Here is a 12,910-nt window from a genome sequence, read left to right as displayed (position 1 = left end):
GATACAATACTATTTTTATACAAAATATATCTAGACTACAAAAAAATATTTGTTACATGAACTCCTTTTATTCAGAAAGATAGTGCTAAGTTTTTCAAATATTTTAACTGTAACTGAAGCTGTAATTTTGATCTACTCTAATGGAAAGGAAATTATGCTATACAGAATAATATTAAGTCTTGTTAATCAGAATTATTGGAAGCTGACCCTGACACCTTGACATATTTCAATTACAGTGGAACTACTTAAAACATTTAATTTTAAAAGAGAATAGCTTTCACATAAGTTTTCTTTAAAACTACGTGAATCTGTATTATTAAATTATTTAAAGATAAAGCACAAAAACACACCAACAAAGTATTTACTAATAGAATGATATGAATTGGAAATATTTAAGGAAATGATAGAAAATATATAATTTTTTTAAAAAAATTAAAATTCAGGCTCGAAAGCTAATTCACCACATTCTTGATTTGTCTCTTAAGTAGTGGAGGTTTTAAAACATGGCCCCAAATTCTCTGACACTTGCCCAAAATAAGTTGGGGTCAATGTCCCTTCCCCTTGAATCTGGGCAGGCTTATCACTGCCTCACCAAAGTGATGCTGAGGGCCTTCCAAACTTAGGGCAGAAAATGTCATGCAGTTTCCACATCCCTTGGGATGCTGGCTCCGGGTGAGGCCAATCTGCAAGTAAGAAGCTCTGGGACTGCCATGCCGGCAAGGCCATGTGTGGGCACTCTGTAGACAGCCACAGCTGAGCTCACTGACAGCGGCCGGCATCAGCTGCCAACCAAGCGAGTGACCTGACATCTGACTAAAACTGCATGAGAAACCCCGAAGGTGAACTGACTGGCTGAGGCCTTCCCAAATCCGGACCCACAATGTCATCATCAAAATAAAATGTTTTTTGTTTGTTTGTTTGTTTGTTTTTTAATGTTCCTAGGTTCTGGAAGAATCTGTTAAACAGGAGACAGTAACCAGAACAGGTATTGGAATTAAAGAAGACACACCTCAGTGATAGACGGGATGCTAGCATAAAGACTCAGGCCACAGTAGTTCACTGGATTGATGCAAAAGTCATTGCAGTTTCTACCAGTACTTTTGCACCAATCTAAATAAATGCATTGTAGAATAATATGTCAAAAGTTCAGATTAAAAGAGTTACCTTACTTTTTATAGCAAACATAATTTATTTTCAATCATTCATTCTCTTCTGGGCTCTGTGCTAGGTGCTAATTATGAAAGTAGCTCAAAGAATAATGGGGGAGCATTGACGTAATAAACATCAAATTATCACATGCTATTTAATTATAAAAAGAGGTAAATACAGTGGTGGCAGAGGAAAAAGGACTCTAAGAACCTTAACAGGACTAACTCAATCTGGTGATATAAGGAAGACTGAGTCAGTGAACTGAAATTAACCATGAGAAGAATACTCTATGGCTGGAGGGAGGAGAGCTGGAGTGACAGAAGAAGGGACTGAAGAAGATGCAGAGGCCAAACCTTACCCACAGTGTTATGAGCTGGAATCTCTATGTGAAGCAATGAGGAGGTCTTACAGGTTTTTAAACAAGAAAATGAAATATTCAAATTTTCATTTAAAAATATCACTTTGCCTATCCAAATAGTTTACATATTGACAATATTAGCTTCTACTGTATTATTTATTTGTGGAATAAATTTAAACATCCACTCTACTTATAGAGTATATATAACACACAAAGTGCTAGGAAATTAGTTAGGAAAAAAATTTACATGCATCAAGCTTTGTAGTCTAATGGAAGCACAGAGCAGGAAACAGGCGATTTAAATACAGGGAAACAAGAATAATTGTATAGAAGATTCCTATATAGTTTGATAACCTTAGGTAAAGAGGGTTATCAAAGAATATAGGAAGGATATTTAATCAGAGGGTCAAGAAGATTCTCCCAGAAGAATGTCTAAGCTGAACTAGAAGAATGGGTGTGAATGGGGCAAAGAGAGTTAGGGCAGCAAGGAAAGAAAGAGGATTCCCCTAGGACAAAACTTCATGTCACTAAAGGCAAAGGCTCATAATTCAGAGTCATGGAGCATTCAAAGAAGAAAAAATTTCATATCTCTACAGGTGTCGTGGGACAGTTGAGAAAGAAAGCTCGGAGGGACACACAGGAGTCAGAATGCACAGGGACATATAGATATTGTTATAAAGTTTAAATTCTAATTTATTAGCAAGAAGCAGGTGTTGAAAGGCTAGGAAGGAGAGTGCCAAGACTGGTCCAGCATTTTATAAAGAACCCTCTGGCATATGTGTGGAGAGTAAGTCGGAGAGAGTCAAGAGAGCATCACTGGGAGCAAGTAGGAAACTCTCATAAGAATCCAGGAGAGAAATGGTAGAGGCTGAGCAAGTGAAATGACAGCAGAAACAGAAAACGGTAGAGAATACAGATATATTTTAAAGATGTAGAATTGAAAGGACCTGGTGATTTATTAGATGTGGGAGATAAGGGAAAAGAATAGCTCAGTGATGACCCCCAAGTTTCTGACCTGGGTACAATTACTGGAAATGGAATCTCAAAAAAGAAGCAAGGCTTTGAGCATGTGGCAAAGAAGGGGAGGAAAGGGGGGTTTAGTTTTGAGAAGTTTAAGGTGGCTATGTATGGGACATCCACCACAGTTGTTCAGGAGAGAGATGGCTATATAATACTGTTAACTGGGGAGAGAGATAAAGATTTGGGAACCAACAACAGGTAGGTGTTAGTTGAAACCATGAGAGTGGGTAAGATGGCCCCACTAACAGTATACAAAGTGAGAAGAGAAGAGGTTTAGTACAAGACCACGCAGACAGCAACATTAAGAGATGGTAATTAATACAAGAAAGTTCTGACAAAAGGAATGACCAGAAACTTAGGAAGAAAACAGGAGAGTATGCTGCCATTAAAACTCAACAGTAAATCGGCCAGGCGCCGTGGCTCATGCCTGTAATCTCAGCACTTCAGGAGGCCGAGGCGGGAGGATCACCAGGTCAAGAGATCAAGACCATACTGGCCAACCTGGTGAAACCCCGTCTCTACTAAAAATACAAAAATTAGCTGAGCGTGGTGGCGCGTGCCTGTAGTCCCAACTACTCAGAAGGCTGAGGTAGGAGAATCGCTTGAGCCTAGGAGGTGGAGGTTTCAGTGAGCCGAGATCATGCCACTGCGCTCCACCCTGGTGACAGAGTGAGACTCCATCTCACAAAACAAAACAAAACAAAAAAACTTAACAGTAAATCATATCAAATCATAGCTTTCCTAAGCCAAATTCCTCTTGACTTCCTTACATGAAGATGAGACTGAGTTTGGCTGTCATCTCTAGGTCTAAGCATGAGTGGGAGCCTTTCACTTCCTCAAAACATGTAATTAAGTGTCTTCTCCTTCTTGGATTGGAAGACTTGTGCTTTTTGTACAATATGTGTATCAACTTAAAAGAAAAAGAAAAATACAGGTTTACCTTATAAATGAGATAATCAATTTAAAGAATGCAAAAAAGCCATAGGTTTTGAGCCAAACATCTGCATTTCACTTCCACCTTTGCCATTCCCTTGCTTTGAGACTTTGGGCAAGTTATTTAATCTCTCTAACCTTGAGTTCCCTCATATAACATTCTACTACCTGCAGTACAAAAACAGAGTTGTTCCTATTCTCTTGAACCCACTCTAACCTGAAAACCATCCCACGGCTGCCAATGAAAACAGCACTAGGCTCACAGTTACCAATAAACTCCTTGTTGGGAAATCTGACGGTCAATTTCAAACCTCATCCTGCTGGAACTATCAGAAGCATTAGACACAGATCATTATCCCTTTTAAAACACTGTCTTTGACTTCTGGGTAAGTACTCTCAGTACTCTTCTTGCCTAATTAGCCCACTCCCTTTTAGACTCTTTGCTTGTTCTTTCTGATGTCCCAGACTCCATATTCGTGAACACTGGTATGCTCGGACTCAATCTCCTATCCTTCTTCTCTAGCTAGTGACACTCCACAGGTGACCTCATCCAGTCTAATAGCTTTAAATACCATCTATATACCATCCATGTTCAAATGTATATCTTCTGCTCAGATCTCCCTTCTGAATGCCAGACGCCAACTGCCTACTCAACATCCCTTCATGAATGTCTAAACGGCATGTCAAATTTCTCATTCTCCCTAAACCTAGTCCTCCTACACTATTCCTCATCTTATTAAACGGCAACCCCAGTTTTCTAATTGCTTAGGCTCAGAACCTGACTCATGCTTGACTCTTTCTCTCATCCCACGTGCAATCACTGGCATTCTGTCAGTTCTAACTTCACAATATATTCCAAATTCCACCAGTTCAAACCACGTTCGCCTGTATCACTCTAGTCTGAACTGTATTGTCTCTACTTTGATTTATTCCAGAGTCTTCTAACTGATCTTTTTACTTCCAGTCTTGACTCCTACAGTATATTTTCCACAAAGAGATGGAGTAATCTCTTTTAAAGGGAAAGGTATATCTGGTTAGTCTTTTGCTCAGTATCTTCTTACAACATCTTACTTTAAGGAAATGATGATACTTGATGGGCTTAATCCCTGCCCGACCAGCTTTCCCCACTCCTCCTGCTGTATTCTTTTTAGCACTATCCACTTCATTCTCTATGCTTCAGCCACGCAGATCTCCTTGCAATTCCTGGAAACTTGCAAGTATGCTCCTACCTTTGGAACTTTACAACTTATTATTCTATTAGATATATTCATGGTTTGTTCCTTCATTTGCATCACGAAGATCTCTTCTCAAAAGTCCCTTCGTAAAACATATCCTCCCTGACGACTCCCCCCAAAACTATAAAGTTGTCAAGGAAAACCCCTCCCCAGTATCACCCTTCCCTTATTTCTCCTTCTCCATAGCCCTTATTATCTCCTAATATGCTCAATAATTTACTTATCTCATTGTCCATCTCCACAGCCTAGCATATAATTCCCTGAGGTCAGGAGCTTTAAATGTTTTAGTTTCTTGTATCCCCAGAGCCTAAAACAGTGCCTTATATGTAATAAGTATTTAATACATAAATGAATTAAAATTAAATAAAAATACATGTAAGAATGTTTACAAGATAGATGTCCAATAAATGGTTTCTCTTACTGTTTGTAAAAACTTACAAATTCAAGTGCAGTTATCCCAAAATTGGTGGGGCAAATAGTAGTGATAAAGTTGATAGAGAACGATATAAACTAGGAGCCATTCTCCCATACACATTGAATTTTTAAAGCAAAACTTCAATTTGGGAAGGCTCATTTTGTTTATAATGTAAAACCCTTCCGACAAACTGAATTTGAAAAAAATAAATATTTTTAAGTATGTCATGAATGATCCAAAACAAACTGAGCAAAACTGTGTTTTCTTTTAAATAAAGGCAGAAAATATTTTGAAATGAACAAAATACATACATCTTTATATTTACTAATATATTTCCAGCAATCAAAAATAGCTGAGAAATATTTATATTAAGAAATGAGTAATAGATTTATAACTTTGGATTAAACATAACAGAAGGAATAGTAAGTAAGATTAATAAAAAGATAGCTGGTGTCCCAGAACTGGCTTAATAAAAATCTCCCAGAAAGAAAGAAGATCCATAGCTGTCTGGTAACTGTTTTTAAAAAAAGGTTATTTATGCCATCAGATAAAGCTGGGAAAAATACTGCTAACAAGGCTATAAGATGGTTCCTTTAGAACATTTAATACATTTATAGAGTATCTCATGGTGCTTGTCATACAGGTAGCCCAATAAATGCTTGTTAAATGCACAAAAAGTACACTGACAAATGAAAAATTATAAGAAATTACCGCTCAGGTATGCCTACCTTGTCCAACACAAACCCGTAATAAAAAACTGAGAGTTTAAATTCGAATGATCTCTTTTTTATGTCTTTTGTATCAGGAGTTAAGGAAGAGCCTTCAGGTATAAAAGCTGAGCTCTACTCTAGGAGGGAAAAATCACACTCAGGTATCAGCTGATGCCTTATATCAGTAGTACTTGTAATGTTATTTGAGATATTTTAGGCAGTGGAACGCAATGCAAGGTTCCTCTATGTAGTCTCATCTCCAGACAACTGGAAGAGAAAGGAAATACCCATGCAACATGCCTCGGAAAAAGTTCTGCTGGCCCCAGGGCTTAGCACTTGACAGAGGATTCCTCTAGAGAAATCAAATGCCAATTAAAATCAGATTGCAAAAAGTAAAAGAAAAAGGGAAAGACAAAAGAAAAATGATTAAAGAGCAATGATGTACAGAGTGGAGGAAAATAATGGAATGAGTAAGGCATGAAAGCAAATGTTATTACACCCCCAGACACACACACACACACACACACACACACACACACACACACATTTTGCACACAGAAGGATACGTTTAAATATGCCTTAATTCCCACTTTTAAAATTTTTAGAGTGACTTCAACAAATTTCAGCCTTGTATTATTCTTTACATTTTCAGGACTACCAAAACCATGACGGGCATGACAGGTTCTATAAATTCACCTGTGTGAAGACAACTGCATTCAAACTCAACACTGAACATGATGGTTTCTAAAAATATGCAGGGTGCTTTAAGGTTTAAAGGAAATGAATTTATGGGGCCAGGATCAGTGGCTCATGCCTGTAATCCCCGAACACTTTGGGAGTCCAAGGCGGGTGGATCACCTGAGGTCAGGAGTTCGAGACCAGCCTGGCCAACACGGTGAAATCCCGTCTCTACTAAAAATACAAAAAATTAGCTGGGCTTGGTGGCATGCTCCTGTAATCCCAGCTACTCAGGAGGTTGAAGCAGGAGAATCGCTTGAACCCGGGAGGCAAAGGTTGCAGTGAGCCGAGATCGAGACATTGCACTCCAGCCTGGGCGACAAGAGCGAGACTCTGTCTCAAAGAAAAAAAAAAAAAGAATTTATGTTACACTTTTACCCATAAAGATTTGGATGACTCATAATTTAATAATAGGATATATAAGCTTTCACCTCTGGGTCACTGATTCTAGGGTGACTACAGTAGACAGTCATTTTAGGACTTTATCATCTAGCAGCTGTTTTGTTCACAATCTGTAGAAGAAATGTGTTGCTTGTATCTATTAATACTCATTGGACAGGTGTATACATTCCAAGTTATATGCATCTGCCAATCTCTAGCACTTTTAGGCAGAGTGGTGGAATCCACAACAGCTGTCACCTTTAGCAAGCCCTTTGGCATCCTCATTTCTCTTCCTTTCCTCATCTAAAATACTAAATATTAATATTTCTTATTTATGACAGATTTTTCTCTCTAAACCAAATCATAAAAGAAAGATATCTGTGGAGGATTTCCGAAATGAACATAGTATCATTCTATGAGACAAAGAAGGCAACAGAAAATATTTCCTCCTAGGAAAATGTGGTAAAGGCCAAGCCAGCTGAGAAGACCAATACCGAGAAGGGTTAAGAGACCTGCTGGATATTGCAGGCATCCCTGGGACTACATGCTTTAGCCATATTCACACATGCATACACAGGTCACTGGGAAATGTACTTCTGAAATGAATGTGCCAGAGATTTATGTACATGAGCAATATAATATAAATAATACAACTACCTCTGTCCTGGAGCTCTACAGCTTCTAAATCAACATCTACTGTGGTGCTAAAGATTTATAATCTATTAGTCCACCCCTTCACCATGACAGTCAGAAACTGGATGATACCCACTGCACTGTAAAGTTATTCCACTAAGAAGGGCTCCCTAGCCACAGTCATGGCAATAACTGGAGAAGAACTATGTTTTAAAAAATAAAACTAGAATTTTATACACAGCCTAGAGGTACTTAAGTCACCATCTAATTTGCTATGTCTATATTGAAATATTGATGACACCTACCAATTGGACTTTGTCACAAATTAGTCCATGGCACTGCTGAAAACATACTGTCTAAAAATCCACATTCCTATCTTCCAAGTGCATATCTTCTTTCAAAGAACTCTGCATCTCCTTTTAGAAAAATATTCATTTAACCAGGCAATAGTCCAACTCACATTTAATATGCATTTTAATGTTGGCATGAAATGTTTAATGGGGACTCTTTTATTTTCTTAAATGATGTTAAATAATGAACTATGTGGCACAAACTAAAAGAAATGGTGGAAAAAAAGACACTAATAGCTCTTTATCTCAAATACATCATTTTTTTAAAGGTTTTAAGAACCTTGAAAGTTTAGGCTTGACACATTTGCTTCTGTCAAACCTAAGAGAACTTTTAACATGAGAAAGAAAGCACTCACTATGCCGTTTTCATGTGGTTTGGTAGGACAGAAAAATAACCATGCAGTTTGATTTTGTTTTGCTTTGGAACTGGTGGGTTATTACAGATTGTCCGCAATTACACTTCATTGATGAGGAAATTAAGGTATAGAGAGGTTAAGTGACAGAGAAACACAACCTTTGAGTAGAAGGGACCATTGAATTGACATAGATCAAAAATATTACAACGACAATCCTGTATTTTTACCCACTGAAAAAGGCTATTTTATGTATAAGCTACAAGTTTATCTAAGCTCTTTAATTCTAAGTTTAATTACAAACTTAGCAAACCTGTTACTTTTGTCCGCTTTAAGCCTTTGTCTTTTGTCTTAAATATCAAGAAGCTCAGAACAGAATTTAGTGCCAATGCAGAACACCACTTCCTAGCCTTGGTTTCTGGGGCAATCTCAGGCCTTTCATAAATTCAGTAGGTTCTGGCTGCCCATCTGTTATATACCAGACAATGCTATAGATGCTAAAGATACAGAAGTGTACAAATCATGTGAAAACTTCTGTCTTGACTTAATTAAGTGTAAGACAGAATATGTTAGTGCTATGGAGAAAATGAAAAGCAGGAAAAAAGAGAGCGTGTGGGGTGGTCAGTGAAAGTCACAGAGGATGATGTTTGAATATAGCCCTGAAAAGGAGTACAGTGAGCAGATAAGAGGGCCACGGAGGGAACCTTCCTGGAACAGGTAAAACCAAGTACAAAAGCCCTGAGGTGAAAGCGTGCCCGGTATCTATGACTCATCTTTTTGTTGCTGTTTATTATTTTAAATAATGTATATTATTATTATTATTTTATTCATTTATTTATTTATTTATTTTTGAGATGGAGTTTCGCTCTGTCACCAGGCTGGAGTGCAATGGTGTGATCCTGGCTCACTGCAACCTCTGCCTCCCGGGTTCAAGCAATTCTCCTGCCTCAGCCTTCCGAGTAGCTGGGATTACAGGTATGCGCCACCACACCCAGTTAATTTTGTATTTTTAGTAGAGACAGGGTTTCACCATATTGGTCAGGCTGGTCTTGAACTCCCGACCTCAGGTAATCCACCTACCTCAGCTTCCCAAAGTGCTGGGATTACAGGCGTGAGCCACCACACCCGGCCAATAATGTATATTATTCTTTATTGAAAGTCCCAGCAAATACTTTGGAAGAAGGTTAGGAACATACATACAATCAGAAATGCTGCAGACAAGCTTCAGATACTGTGTCACTGCAGAGTAGTTTTTAGTGGTTGTACTGTACACTGCAATGACCACTTGACTATCTCCCTCTGTCTCCCTACCACCATTACTAAAACTTCCTAAAATTAACTTATGAGATGTAATAAAGAAAAAGAAAACTGCTTTGGGGAAAGGGCCCATCGTAAGGAAATCAAACTGCTAGTTAAAGTGCCCCAAGCCACAATGACTACCTCCCTTGAATTTCTGGTACGTGTATCCAGCATTTAATAGGAAGTGCTATCTGGAATTGTTACTCTATTGACATCTCATCCCATGCTACCTTGTATTGTTCTTTTGTACACATCTGCTCTCACAGTGACTTCCTTGGAGCCAGGCTTATGTTTTGAAAATGTCTGAATCCCATCACAGGGCAGCGAAATCTGTTTGAGGATGATGATACAGAAACTACCACAACCAGCAGCAGACATTCCTCCTGTTTTTAAGAATCTCTGTAGATAACGCATGAAAGAAACAACAGTCTCTCAGAGGCTTTTAAATAATCTCCACTACTTTAGCCAACTTACTGTTTATGTAACATACCGTTATAAGTGTCTGTTTGCATTTTCAGTTAGGGACTGTACACACTTCCAGTCTAGACCCAAGCATGAGTTAGCCACAAAACATAGAGGAATCACACGGTATGGAGCCCTGTTCAGTTTACCCCGGCCAATGTGATTAAAAACACTATGATGTGCAAGGGACTCAACATGAAGCTACCACATATGGGATTCTAAGACATTGTCCAGACAGTCTAACAAGACAAGCAGACACGAAAGAAACAACTTCAGTGCATGTAAGATAATGTAAGATACTGTGAAAGTATATAAGCAGTGACTTGGAGGGTGAAGCAACGCTTCACAGAAGAGTTGGCACCTGAACACACAGGGTTTTGAAAGATGAATAGGCCTAGGACAATTGGACACAGGATCAAAGGGCATTCAGGATTGTGCAAAACACTGGCAGACACATCACAGATTGAGAACTGCTGGAAGAACGCATTCACCCGCAGTGAAGGAAAGCTGGTCTGGTGCACTCTCAAGCTTTCCAAGAAAAAAAACAAGTTTTCAAATAAAAGCAGAGGAAGAAAGTTTCACTAGTACTTGTTTTGAGAAATCTCTTAGCCTCTCTTTGCTTTGTTTTGCTTCCCTCTTAAAGAGTGCTGGCTTAAAACCTCAGTGAAAAAAAAGTACTTCAACTTTACTGTGGAAAAAGGAAACTGAAAAGTAGGCAAAGGCCAAGGGATAAATTTTTTTAAACATTCACGCTTTTCTGGAATATATAAGTGAAGCAAAATTACAAATTCATGTATTATGGGTCTAAAATATTTATTTCAATTCTTTTCTCCACCAGCTCCATAAATATTTATTCTATGCCCACTACTTGTTAGTTTCTGGGATACCAGGCCGATGAGGCAGTCTCTTGCTCTCCTCCTTTGAGCAAGCTCGTGCTTGCAATCCTGTATAAGAAATAAGAGGAGGGCAAAGACTTGTATCTTGTGCCTTCTACACCTGCCAACCATAGCCTGAAGTTCACAGCAAAGTTAAATTCTAGTTAAGTAAACCAGTGAGGTCAAAATATACTTAAATAACAATCGAGACGTGAGAAACTAACAAGAGATCCTCAGTAAGTGTGTCGGTCACCTCTTCGTGCGAGCAGGGAGATCAGATCGAGAGCAGGACCTCCTCGCCAGTGATTTGGAATGATAAACGGGGAAGAGAAGGGGGTGAAGTTACCTGGGCGCTCAGGTAGACTTTGAGGCACTCCTCGCACACGGCCTTCTTGCAGCAAGGCAGGGGCTTGATGGGCTTGTCTTCCAGGCACACCCGGCACATCAGCACCATGAGGGGCGCATAGGGATCCCCTACACCGCCCAGGCCAGAGTAGGGTGGAGCTCCCAACAGGCTGGGCATGGAGAACGGCTCGGGCGCCAGGTAGAACTCCAGCTCGATGCTGCCGCCGTCGGGGGAGAGGGAATCCGTTGGGAGGGACAGTCGGGGGCTGGGGAAGGAAGAGCGGGTGCTGGGAGGATTCAGCACTGGCGGAGCCCCAGGTGGCGACGCGGGCGGCGAGAGCTGCTCCGAGGCGGGGGCCTCGGGCAGGTCGCTCTCCACGCAGTACACGGAGCAAAAGACTTGTCTCTGGGAGAGGGGCGGGCGCCGCTGACCCAGCACGTCCAGGACCAGTCCGTCGGCGGCCCCCGCGCGGGTCCTGGGCTCCAGCTCCTCCCCGGGGGGCGCCTCCTGCTGTTCATCCCCTCCCTCTTTTCGATCCCCAGCTTCCTCCTCTTCCTCCTCCAGCTCCAACTGCAGTTGCAAGGTCTGGGGGTTGAGAGGCCCGGTGAGTGCCAGTCCCGCAGGCTGCGCCGGTGCTCGGCTCTTCCTCCAGCCCGGGGCCCCCAGGCTCCTCGCGGGCTCCGGGGCGCTGGTGTCCGCGCAGCCCCAGTCGCTTCCGCAGCCACCGCCGCTCGGCTCGGCGGAGGCGGCGGGCAGCGGGGGTGCCCGGGCGCTGTCCCCCTGAGGCCTCGGGGGCTCAGGGTGGCCCGCAGTGCCACCGGCCAGGGTCTGCGACTCCTGGGGCCCGCCGCCGCCGCTCACCGTGCTCTGCTCCTCGCCCATCGCCACCCGCGGCCCGCGCCGCCGCTGCCCATCCAGCCGCCGGGACCCCCACCCGGCGCCGGCGGGCAGCGGGGGCAGTGGCTGGGCTCGACTCGCGGCTCCGCTTCTGCTTCCGGGTCCCTCCTCCTGGGCTGGGACGCCCCAAGTCCCCTCCGGGGAGCCCGTGCTCCGGAGCCGAGGCGCGTGGGGAGCCTGGCCCGGCCCGCCGCTCCTCCTCCTCGTACTCTGGCGCGGCCAGGCACCGCCTCGGGGGCGCCGAGGGCCGCTCGCTCTGGGCTCGGGCGCGCCCGCCCCACATGCAGCTTAGGGCGGCGCCCCAGCCCCAGCGAGCCCCGGGCGGGACAGAGGGGTCCGGGAGGAGACTGCCGTCAGTCCCGCGCCATCACCGGTCCCGGCTGCCGGACGCGCGGCCGGAGGGCGGTGGTCAAACGGTCGAGGGGCCTGTGGCGCCGCCGCGGCGCGCACCAGGAGGTGCAGCCGGAGCGCTGACCAGCCGCAGGGCCCCGGGGGGAGAGGCCGAAGCGGGCGACCTCCTTCTCCCCGCGCTTCACCTAGAGCCCTCCTCGCCGCCCCTCACCCCACCCCTTTGGTGCACACCTCCCCACACGTACACACGCGCGCAGGCACCCGCGCGCACACACACACGCACACCCTGAGTGGGTGTGATCTAAGAGCTGAGATGCACTCTCTCGCCCAGAGTTCACACTCGGCCTCAACAAAACCCTCAAAGCAGGCAGGCACCCCTTTGGTCTCCGCATTCAGTAGAACTTC

General features: G+C 43.0%; 1 protein-coding gene across 2 annotated transcripts in view; it reads right to left on the bottom strand.

Moving 5' to 3' along the window:
• The window catches only part of RNF217 (ring finger protein 217), a 139,972-nt gene extending 127,270 nt beyond the window's left edge, over positions 1–12,702 (bottom strand). For both annotated transcript variants that reach the window (XM_010359020.2, XM_030928942.1), the window contains exon 1: positions 11,258–12,702. In XM_010359020.2, coding sequence (XP_010357322.2) covers positions 11,258–12,139 — 882 coding nt within the window. In that variant the 5' untranslated portion in view covers positions 12,140–12,702. The remainder of the gene's footprint in view (positions 1–11,257) is intronic.
• Between the last annotated feature and the right edge of the window lie 208 nt (positions 12,703–12,910).

Source organism: Rhinopithecus roxellana, chromosome 4 (assembly GCF_007565055.1).
Source record: "Rhinopithecus roxellana isolate Shanxi Qingling chromosome 4, ASM756505v1, whole genome shotgun sequence".
Lineage (NCBI taxonomy): Eukaryota > Metazoa > Chordata > Mammalia > Primates > Cercopithecidae > Rhinopithecus > Rhinopithecus roxellana.
The sequence above is the reverse complement of the archived record's forward strand: the minus strand, read 5'-3'. Positions and strand labels throughout refer to the sequence as shown.